This window comes from Lithobates pipiens, unplaced genomic scaffold, assembly GCF_037356315.1.
Source record: "Lithobates pipiens isolate NorthernLeopardFrog02 unplaced genomic scaffold, aLitPip1_a1.2 Scaffold_22, whole genome shotgun sequence".
Classification (NCBI taxonomy): domain Eukaryota; kingdom Metazoa; phylum Chordata; class Amphibia; order Anura; family Ranidae; genus Lithobates; species Lithobates pipiens.
In genome coordinates, this window is record NW_027507784.1 from 46,658,768 (window position 1) to 46,671,030 (window position 12,263).

The window sequence follows — 12,263 nt, forward strand, 5'->3', positions numbered from 1 at the left end:
TAGTCAGGTAAAGTAAAACTTTCAAAAAGCTCAATAGCTCTGGAGAAGCAGCTCCCACACAGCAAAGCTTTCCTCCATGGGCAGACGCCAGTAGATTAAACAATAGTAATACAGAAAGGATCAGACCAAAACTGGATAAAAGAGTCCAATGCAACTTTAATTGTTAATAAAAAAGGAATATAAAAACAGTTAAAGCATTTCGTGGGCAAAACAACTCCACCTTCATCAGGGCTCAACACAGTGCACACTATAAAACTTGCATAGACTCAGTACTGAAGCTCCATTGCTGCTCAGCAGCTGCTGCCAAGTTGTTCCTCCATGTGGAGAATTCAATGCTAGTTCAGTAATGAAGTTATTGTTCCCTCTGATTCCATTCAAGTTTTATCCTGTTTTGAGCCCTAATGAAAGAGCGTGGCCCTCAAACTGTATGATGCTTTTTATATGACTTTTTTTTATCCACAATTAAAATGATCTTGGACCCTATTGGTTTCTCTGTCATAAACCTCTCTCTTTGTCTGTTAGCATTTATGTACACAAATGCCCCGTACACACGAGCAGACTTTTCAACATCAAAAGTCTGACGGAATGATTCCGGCAGACTATTCGATCGTGTGTGGGCTGCAACGGACTTTTGATTCACAAATGTCTGACAGACTTTAGAAATGGAACATGCTTCAAATTTTTCCGCCAGAACTCTGCCGGACCCAGAAATCCGCTCGTGTGTGTGCTAGTCTGACGGACTAAAACCGACGCTAGGGCAGCTATTGGCTACTGGCTATGAACTTCCTTATTCTAGTCCAGTCATACGTCATCACGTTCTAATCCGTCGGACTTTGGTGTGATTGTGTGTGGCCAAGTCCATTCATTCGGTAAGTTCGTCAGAACTCTGTCAGAACTCCGTCGAAAGTCTGCCGGACTTAAGTCCTGTCGTGTGTACGCGGCATAAGACGTGTACATGCAGCGCAGTGTATAATGACAACACCACTTTTGCCATGAGGACTTGACTCCTGAGCTCATGTGCTGAGGTGACATAATTATGGCCCAACCAACCAAGCGGCCAAAGGTTCAGAACCTGGAAGGAAGAGTGAAAAAGGCATGAGCGCTGACAGCACAACAGGTGGGTACTGAATCCCATGAAAGGAAAAAAAATCTGAAAAAATTAATTAACAGGCATACACACAATAGAATACATACAACCTATCAGGGGTATTTCTAGGGTTCTAACAGACCACGGACACCTCTGGGCACACAGATTAAAATGTTGAAGGGCTGGCTTGATACCACGATAACTACGTTGAATCAAATCTTTCAATTATGACTTGGATGGGGGAGCAACATACTCATGATATTGTAAAATTAAGCAGGATACAAATAGATTGGGTAACTATTGGCAGGGATTTTTGTTGCCCAGTTATTTGTCTTCATCCATGCAGCTGTAGATGTGAGGGTCATCTTGCGACATCTTTGCTTATGCTGTAAGTCTTTGAAAGATTTTGGCAAACATTGTATCTCATATTTTCCTAACTTTAAGCTTTCATAAAATAACTGATTAGGCATGTTGAATATTCAGAAAAAATGCAATTTCTAAACCCAATGCAGATACTTTAACAAACATTAAAATACCCACCGGTGGTCCAGACTCTCCAATTCCTGGAGGACCACTTGGACCTGGTCTTCCTTGTACTCCCATGTCTCCCTAAATACATAAAGAGAGCAAATAATAACAAAAATGCTATCACACATAGCCATATCCAAATATAATCACTGTTGAAATTTTAAAATATATCACGTTGAACATATATTTCTCCCCATGTATGTAGCCTAAAATATATGATATGAAATAATTATTGTTATTTCAGAAAAGTAAGGTTGACATGCATTGTTGTAGTGTTGTGATACAGGCTGTAAATTGACCTAGGAAATATGTATAATTGTCCTTGCGTGCAACACTGGGTAAGTGTTGGTGAAGGGGTTTGAATTCAAGTGCTTTTTTTAAGGTTTTAGATAAACAATTATATATTACATCTACAATAACAGAGAGTAAAGTGTAAAAGTTTACTCAGTCAGGGAATTAGAAGACATTGTTTTTTTCGTTTTGTTTTTTATTATTATTATTATCATCCGGGATCAAGAAAACTAGATACCCGGTTGGCAGGGCCGCTGATAAGCCAGTACAACTGGCCCTGTTATACCAGGCCCGACCACCAGGGGGCCCGAGCAATCTGAACAGATTGCAGAAGAAAAAGAAAAAAAGTCTTTCTCCAACTCCCCGTCCGCTCCTCCCTCAGCAGCTGTTCAACTGCTTTTAATGAGCTGTCACTGGGGCTACACATTTCAGAGGCAGAAAGGTGGAGCCTGACTGTGAGATCTCCTAGTTGAGTGGGAGGGAGGGGGTGTGGTCGGCTTTGAGGATGATCGTTCCTGGCTTCTTCTGATGTGCACACATGAGCTGCATTATGGTAGCAGTGGATCTGGATTCTCAGGGGACTGCAGGTTAGCCCAGTCACATTAACTGCAATGTAAAGTCTAATGTCTGCTTTTCATGTAGCACAGCTGTCCTGATTGTGAGAAATTGGGTATTATACTGCACTGCCATATTTCTCGCAGAAGTGCTGCATGAAAAAGGAGATGCCATCAATGTCAGCAAACCCCACTTTTTTTCTATTTAAATCACTGGATCACACCATGCCTGGAGCTGAATCAAACAGGAACGCACTGTGCGTTCCTGTGCAATTCACATGCAGGTCTTTGCAGTGCAATTTCAAGCTCATTCATTTTGAATGGGCTAAAATTGCACTGCACCAAAAGTAGTGCAAAAAGTAGTGTAGTGTGTGTAGTGTAGTGTATGCACTACTTTTTAAAATGCAATGCAACCAGATCACATGATCCAGGGCTGGCAGGGGCAGGGCAAACACGCTACGTTTGGAAACCTGCGTTTGAGGTTTCATTGACTTTTTATTGACACCTGGTGCACATCACAAAAGCAGTGCATTTTGCATGCAGGTTGAATTTTACAGGAATCCACAGCACATTTCTTCGCAATTCAGATGCAGCCATTGTGTGAACCGTTCCCTTAGACATATTACTTCTCATTAAAAGTTTAGATTTTTTTTTTAAAGGGCTTAGCTGACATGGCGTCTTCTTTTTCATGTAGAACTATTTGACTGTGAAAAATTGGACAGTGCAGTTATGAACGCAGCACAGTATCATCTGCATCCTACACACAGTCATCTTAGACTAACCACACCTAATAATTAAGCGTAATTTAAACCATGTCCATTTTCCAGCTCCGCGTAGCGCATATTTTTTAAAATAGCCACGCCCACAATTTAGACTTTATGTATACCCTAGCCTCTCAGTATAGGGGAGGGACCAGGGGTGAGGCTGAAGGGGGCCCCGTCTGGTAGGCTGTACGGGGCCCCATGATTTCTATCAGTGGCCCTGCCGGTCGGTACTCCATTCTCCATAAATTGATCTTCAGTATCTTTCTTTTTTCTTTTTTTGTGCTGTTTGGACAATAGAAAAACTACAGCAAAGAAAAAGGACCAAAGCCCAGTGCACAGTAATGGCATAACTAAGCCTAGTGTCTGATTATTGGTATTATTGGTATACCATCATCATATTCCATGGCGTTATAATATATAACAAAACAAGTCATGTGAAGATGAAGCCATGTAATGTCTATGTATGTAATAACCCCTACTCATTGGTACTCAGGGGATCTATTATATTGTCCAAATTAGATTGCTTCCCTGCAATAAAGTGATCTAAAGGGGTATCCATATAATGTATTAATAATGCATAGCAATTCACACTATACACACATCTGTTAGATGTAGAGTGTTTCTACATGTCCAACAATAGTCTTCTGACTAGGAGGGTCAGAAGATAAATGGTTCAGTTATTTGTTACCTTTGATCCTGGCAGTCCTATCCCTGTTTCTCCTTGAAATCCAGGTGGCCCAGGGAGACCTCTATCACCCTATGGAAAAATATAAACAGTCAATATATACAGTACTAATTACAATGTTCTTTATAATAGTAGTAGGTGACATGGTGTTGACATTTTTACTTTTGCTTTACTACCTTTGTTTGTTTTTTTGCTTTTGCTATCTGTGTCTCAGTTGAGTAGATTTCTACTCAAAGCCTGCTCTGGACACAATTGGGACATACTACTGGTGACACCTATGAAAGGTCGGCTTTCCTTTTAATTTAGGAAGATTTCTTCTCACTTTTCCTTGTCTTCAGTCAGGCAATTAGGGGAGTAACTGCTTATTGGGTATACAGGCAGTAATAAAAATCTTACAGAAGCTCTAAAATTGCACTCACCGAAGTTTGGCTGGCTCAAAAGGGACCGGATACTTTTCAATCAATATGTGGCTATTCCCACTCAACAGAAGCCAATCATTTGTTTGTCTTATGTCAAAAGGACATATTGGAAAATTTGCCTTGATTAGGGTGCTGCTGTCAGAATATATTGTCCCAGCAGGTTTAGAATTTGTTCATTCACCTCTTTTGTGTGGATAGAGGAATCTGTCCACACAGATCTGTAAGATTTTTTTTTCAGGGGAGTTATTTAAAGCAAATAAGAGGATTCTGCTCTGTTAAACTAATAAATGGTAAGCAAGAATGTTGGTCCCTCCAAATCCCTTAAGCAGAGACCACGTAACTTGTAGCTAGAAGGAGCATCCTGTTTGGTTAATTTTAGGTAAATATTTCATGGGCTCTTTTGCAATTTGTTAGTTCATTGTAGCAGGATTGTCAATGATAGTTGAGGATTTTAATTTACGTATAGTCCTACTATAAGCACTACAATATTTCCTCTGTCATCAAAGAACTGGGCAATTTTATGTGACTCAAATGCATGAATTTGTCTTATAAGTGTTTTTTTTTTCATAAAATTGTTATTACTTTAAGCCCAGTCTATATGTTCACACTTATAATATTTCCTTACCTTTTGTCCTTGCAGTCCTTCAAAACCTTGATCTCCTGGTGGTCCTTGAATACCCTAGATGGCATTAAAATTAACAAAAGTGTTAGTTCTAAATTATATGAGTGATCCATACCCTTTACTGTACTCCCTCAGCTAAAAAATGTATTCTATATACAGTGTACAATATATTTTGTGAGGGATGAAGGTTTAAATGGTAGCGGTAGGGGCAGTGGCAAACCAAACAGGAGACAACAAACAAAGAACAAACTAAACTGAAGTCAGTTCCTGACTAACAGGGTACCCTCCAATGGTTTCCACAAACAACCAGAAAGCACTTGTATGTAGACAGGTGAAGTTAGTCACGTGAACTGACAAAGGGGTTGATCCTTGAAACATGTAGTCCATCCTGACCAAGCTCTGGCAACTCTTCTATTTTAACCCCATTGCCCTGCTGCTGCATGGATTGACAACCAGACCATTCGGCTCTCCCTCATTGGTTGCCTGCACAATATTGTCTACATAGTGGAGCACTTCCACCCACTCCTGATATTTCTCCCTGCTGGTAGCGATGGGCCCGGAACGCAGCTGTCAACTCCGGGTGTGCTGGCCATCCATTGGTCCGGCATCTATGGGGCTTAGCACCCACTCCAGGGGCTCCAGGGTTAGAGGCAGCTGTTCATTCCACCAGCCTCAGCAGAGTCATCCATAGAACCCATGAGTCACAGTACCCCACTGGCACACTTTCATCTCCCTGCATGGGCTTGTGATCCATTTACCTCATGTCATCAGTCTGTTCAGTTTTACAATAAAATGATTGCTGCTTCTCCCCCTGCTGAATTTTGTGAAGTTAGCTTGCCTGCCACTAGATGGCTCTGTATATGGTATAGTAATGGGAAAGTTGTAATTAGGTGCTAGCTCCCCTTTTAGAGAAATCCCTCCTCTGTGATGTAATGGGTGGAGTTAGCATTCATATAAATGCCAGTGTGGGCAAGGCCCTGTAGAGTTGCAATGTATTTTATGCACTGTTTTGATTTTGGTATTAAAAATGTTTGGTTTTAGCATATTCTTGTGTGACCCTTTAAGGTGCCTGGATTATTCTCTATTAAAAGTGTGTTTTTGCATTGCATGTTACCATTGAGGAGGGCTCCTGACTCATTCACTACTATTACTGGGGCAGTAAATAAATGTAACCATAACTCTCAGCAGACTGAGAGGATGAGCTCACAGTGCCTCTCACTTCTTGTCAGAGACACAGAGCCCAATGGATAGCTTGGAGCCTTGGACCAATGGTAAAGTACCATTGGCCCACGCTGTCCAATAAAAATACTGCAGCGGAGGCTGTCCTCTCACTGCAGTGTCATAGAAGGGGGCATGTGTCTAAAACAGTGGTCATCAACCCTGTCCTCAGGGCCCACTAACAGGCCAGGTTTGCAAGATAACTGAAATACATCACAGGTGATATAATTTGCTGCTCAGTGATTGCAGTATTCTAGTCTGCATTTCCCCAAGGTAATACCTAAAACCTGGCCTATTAGTGGGCCCTGAGGACAGGGTTTATGACCACTGGTCTAAAAGACAAATGCTCCCTTCCAGCCCAGCCCTCTTAAATACAAGGAAAAAACATGTGTTTATGGGTATAAGATTTACCCACAATCCCATTTTTTCCTCACACAGTTAAGAGGATCTGCTGCTGTTGAAAGAGCACTGTTTTATTCAAGCTAAAACATATATTATTATGCTATATGTTATAAGATAATAATTTATTATTTACCTATTTACTGTGAAATTACTGGTTTGAAGTTATAACTTCAAACTTCAGTAATTTGTCCGTTAAGCCACCTGCTATAATAATTATTTGTATATTACTTGCCACCCAGGCCAATTCTCACTCTTCTCTCCTACAAGTAAAAATCGTCATTTTTTTTTGCTAGCAAATTACTCAGAAGTTGAACCCCCAAACATTATATATATCATTTTAGCATACACCCTAGGGAATACAATGCCGGTCTTTGCAACCTTTTATGTCACACAGTATTTGCGCAGCAAATAAACAATAAAGTTGGTCTGATTTTTTTGTATAATGTGAAAGATGATGTTATGCCAAGTAAATAGATACCTAACCTGTCACGCTTTAAAATTGTGCACACTTGTAGAATGCCACAAAACTTCAGTACTTAAAAATCTCCATAGATAACGCTTTACATTTTTTTACAGGTTACCAGTTTAGAGTTACAGAGAAGATCTAGTGCTAGAATTATTGCTTTCCCTCCAATGTTCGCGGCAAATCGTTCTGGTAAATCAGCTTACTAAATTGTTATAATACCACCATACGGTGGGGAAGTCAATTTTAGAAAAATTACCATATTTTCAACCAGTTATTCCAGTATAATTCTACAAAACATCATAAAAACATGGTTGTTCTGCATTTTGGGTTTAGATCACCTAAAATGAGTTCTTACCTGCACACCTCTTAATCCTCTGGGACCAGTAGGACCTTCAGGACCCTAAAAGATAAAATAAAAATGTTACTATGAATGAATTCAGAATGGTACACACAGAGATAATTCTTCCTGGACTTCCACCTTTTCTGAAGAGGAAATTAAGCCCAGGTTTACACTGAGCTGTGGGAATGAAGCCATTGAGTTCAACTGAACTCCCACGATTTCACTCGCGCATGTCAGTCCTGATTTCGACAGTGATTTCAGAGACATCTGTGCAGATTTCTGCACAGATGTCAATGTAAATCTCAGACTGAAATCGCAAAAAGTAGTACAGAAACTACTTTTTGAAATCAGTGCAGCGCCGCTGATGGGGCGTCGCACCGATTAGGATGGTGCCATTACCGGAAATTGAATGTCAAATCACATGTCAAATCGTACCAATGTGAACCAGCGCTAAAAGAAGTAAAATCATAAGGCAGAAAATAGCAATGACAAATTGCTGTAACCCACAGGAACCAGAAATCACATGTCGATGAACTCCAATAAATCTGATTGGTTGATTAAGGTTAATACTTTAAATATTGCTGTCATTTGCACGATTCATAGAGTGAAAATAAAAAAGTCCAAATTTACACCCAATTTAGTCTTCTGAAAACACTGGGGCATTCTCTGACAAGTCCATTTGAAGGAAGGGGTCGGCTCCCCTTTAATTTTAGCTCCTCCTTAAAGGTTGAGTTGTGATGTCATGGGTTTCTATTTTAAAAGGTTGGAGGAGTGAGGGCAGCAGAGACAACCTGGAGCCGCAGAGGAGAGTACATCTAGGATATTGTTTGTGTGCTTACTCCTTTGTGGGAAGGGCACGGAATGACTACAGCACTCATGCCTGTGAACAGGAACTAGGAAAATTTACTTTTGGCATGTCAATGAGTACTGCAATGCTCCACCTCCTTTCTAACATTGCTCAGTGATGTGACTGTTTAAAATGATCCTTGTTGCCATTATTTGTAAAAAGGTTTATTGCCATTGGAATGGAACAATTTTTTATGCTGATACAAGAAAAGAGGTTACCTCTGCAACCAAGAAGCCTCTGTGTGGTGATCTACTGGAGTAATGTGTTAAGTACAGCTATTGTCTGGGGAGAAGAATTATGTACACTGACTGGTGCAAGCCTGGTTGGCCCACAAATGGTTGGTGATGGCGTAAAAGCAGTCTCCCACCTGACAGTGAGAAAAAAATCCTCATATATGATGCATCAGCTGGCCTGGGCCCCCATGTCACATGGATCTGGGGTGGTTGGTTGGATCTCTGGAGCTTCTATCTGGATCATGGAAACATAGGCCTATGTAAGAGTACTGTGGGCATTAAGGAATTAAAGTGTACAGTGACCAGGGGATGTGGTGAAAAGGTTTAGGACCTGCATCTGTGCACGTGAACAATGTGTAGGTTTGGGAGGAGTGCAAGCATGATGACCTGAATACCCTTTATCTACAGTATGTGAGGCCCAGCTGTATGTGATGGCCACACAGAAAGAAGCTGGATACCTTGCCTTACTCATTGGTTGCTTACTGAAGATACTCCTGTATAGAGAAGGCTGCAGAACTGTACCAAATTCATGAGGTATACAGGACACAATAGAAACGTGGGGGTCAGGAGATGGAGCTACATCCACAGTGAGGGGCATAAGTAACACTCCCAGAACTGTTGAGCGATAAAGAGTCTTATAGAGCCTACAGGGCTGGAGTGGAGGAAAGATAGGAGACATAGGCCACCAAACATTAACGTTAGGATGGGATTTTTTTTTTTTTACAGACTTACAGGGTCTGTTTAAATTGCTGAGTAACTCTATTTAGCTTGGGACAAGGTAAAGAAATGCATGTTGTGTGAAAGATAGGTATAAAGCACCGCATGTAGTAGATAAATAAGACAATGTGTACAATTTAAAGATATGTCTCAATGCTTGTAGTCAAGAAGTATAAGGCACTGCATGCATGAGATATCAGGGTTGATTTACTAAAGGATAATGAGCATGTTCACTTTGCAAGAGAATTTTCTTTTAGCTTAGTGAATGAATAAATTTCGTTTTCAAAGAATACCTAATCATGTGCAAGAAAAATTGTACAAAATTAAATTTTTGCTTGCAAATGTTTGCGTGATGGAAACCAGAAGAATTGCATTTTTTTTTATTAGGCTGGGAAACTTACCCTGCAAAGTGAACAGCCTATTTGCCTTTAATAAATTAGTTCCATTGCATATAACGGAAGTGAGGCACTTTGGATCATAGCCAGGAGCAGGGAAACATATGATACTAACAAGCGATTGTTCCCTAGTGTCGGGTTTACACTTAAGAAATGTGAGTGTATTTTAAGCAAGTTTTAATAAACAATTTTTTTAAATGAGATCGTGCTATGGAGATTTACCTTCTTTCTTTCCCCTAATAATCTGTTGTCCAATGCGGGAGAGAGACTGATGGGAGGACACGTTTGAGTCAGCAGAGTGGAAAGGGGATCTGCGCAATTGCTGTTTATAATTTGACCAGCCACAACATCTGGTTAGTCCCTTTAGGACGTTTTTGATGAAGGAGCACATTGGATATTTGAATATATGAATTGTTGGATCACGCTTTCTATTATTTTTTATATGTATTTTTTTGGGGATTGAAATCTGGATTTTAGATTTATTTTTTTTGCACGCATGTTCTTGGGGAATACAAAATAATTTTTTTGATTGAATAATTGATTGGACACTTTTCACTTATTTATGAAATATATGTTCTTTTAGTTTGAGAATATATTCATACGTGCACTTTTTCAGGATGTTTTTTATATGTGTTTTTTATATTTAGATGTCACTACAAATCAAGTATTTTTGTGATAATTAGATGTCCCTATGCATCAACAGTTTTTTGTATAAAGAAACCTGTGATTTATATGTATATTGGATTTACACTTCCACTTTATTTTCTATAGAGACCACATGTATAGGTTAATTAGATATATGTATTGGTGGTATAATATTGGTATAGTATTGGTAGGGAGGTGTTGGTATATGTAAAAATTATAAGGAGTCTATCATCATTCAATTTCAGAGATTCTTATGTGATTTGCACTGCTAATTTTATTTACTTTGTCTTTTACTTTTACTTTTGTTTACTACCTGTAAGTGCAGCACAAACAGCTGCTGATTTTAACACTTTAGAACTTTCTGACAAAAGCAAAGCAAATCTATTTTAAATACAGTTAACTACTGTAGAATCACTGCCGATCTTGATTTTGCAGTAGTTGGAACAAACGTCACCAATGATGTGTACTTACGTACCCGATCACCCTTGATGCCAGGAATTCCACACTCGCCTCTCTCACCCTAAGAGGAAAAAGAAGTAATATGCCAAATTAAACCTTAATTCTCAAAAGAGAGCATGTTTTCACTACTCCAGTGCATTTTAGTTAGTCCTTCCGGTGATTATTTGAGCTTTAAGGAACAATTACAAATAGCACAATGTGCATTGAGAATGAACTCCAAATTGATTATTATAGTGGAGGACACTGAACATTAAGGCCTCATGCATACAGCACATTTTGTAAACTCTCCTAGAAACTTTTCATCCTGACAGAATTGTTTTGGCAGAAAAAATGCATGGCGCTTGTAAAAGTGTTTAGGCAAGTTTAGAGGCCTCAAGCGCTTGGGCATTAATTAATTTACATTGGCCATTCATTTAAATCTGACCATTGAAATTAATTAACGCTCAAGTACTAAACGTGCCTAGTGTTATTACACATTTAGATTCATTTACATTTGTGTACAAGCGTCAAACATTTTAACGGCTCAAACTCTGCTGCTCCTGATCGCACACTGGCAGTGGGTTTTTTTCTGCCTCTAAAAGCCCCTGTCATTAAACGTTGCTAAAAGCCTATGTGTGCATGGACACATAGGCTCACATGGAGGGGAGTTTAGAGGCAGACACCCCTAGAAGCCAGACGCCCCTAGGAGCAGCTGCACAAACATCCAGTGTGCATGAAGCCTTAATATTTATATTTCTTCAACAGCATTCACTTAACCCACGCCTTGTACATTTTCCCCCTGCATTTAATATATGTAATAAATAAATGAAATACATTACCGGCTCTCCTTTATACCCAGGTTTGCCCTGAAAAGAAAAAAACAAAAGGTCAGAAAAATAATTCTGATGAGTAAAGTAGTCATATTGTTTTAATTGCAATTGTTAGAAGTGTTGTATTCTTCTTTATACTTTGAGAAGGTGAGTTGCTAGAAATTTGGGAATTTTTGGATTGAAGGATACTATCCAATCACAGAATTCACACATGACTGGGCAGTCCCGAGTTAGGTGCCAAAACACACATCAGGCACCTGATACTTGAGCAAAGAAAAATGTAGTCCTTGTGGTTTAATGGATATAGTGTAATAAGCGCTATGCAAAAATAAAAAATAAATCATCCTCAAGGTTTTTTCCATGGCTAATTTCATGGCTAATTCCCAGTACTCTTCATTAATGCTCAGAATATAGATTATCCATTAATGGCATAACCTGGGGGGGGGGTCAAGATTCAAGAAGTGCCAGTATGGGGTGGAGACAAAACCTTTTATGTTTTCGGTACATCGATGTTGAGTGGTTCAGAGAATATCTGTACTCCGCCCAGTGCTGAAACATGTAACAGTTCGGCAAATGTTGGGGTTTTGTAGTAATGTAAATTAGAGCAATGCCTCTTTCATGATTGAGTGGTCAACTGGAACATTCTGCACCTGTTTTTGGAACTCTGTTCTGGCCCACCTGGGAATTGTGGGTGGTCTTGTCTACCTTTGTGTGTTCCAGCTCTTCCTGCTGCATTCTCCATTAAATAAATATAAAATCAATTCAGCCACGTCTGATCTATG

At 39.6% G+C, this 12,263-nt stretch overlaps 1 protein-coding gene across 1 annotated transcript in view; it reads right to left on the reverse strand.

The window, feature by feature from the left end:
- Window positions 1-12,263, reverse strand: part of COL28A1 (collagen type XXVIII alpha 1 chain) — a 101,059-nt gene that overhangs the window by 50,685 nt on the left and 38,111 nt on the right. The window contains exons 8-13 of the mRNA XM_077447551.1: window positions 11,491-11,517; window positions 10,689-10,733; window positions 7,392-7,436; window positions 4,954-5,007; window positions 3,913-3,981; window positions 1,628-1,696 (exon numbers count right to left, since the gene is read on the reverse strand). Coding sequence (XP_077303677.1) covers window positions 1,628-1,696; window positions 3,913-3,981; window positions 4,954-5,007; window positions 7,392-7,436; window positions 10,689-10,733; window positions 11,491-11,517 — 309 coding nt within the window. The remainder of the gene's footprint in view (window positions 1-1,627; window positions 1,697-3,912; window positions 3,982-4,953; window positions 5,008-7,391; window positions 7,437-10,688; window positions 10,734-11,490; window positions 11,518-12,263) is intronic.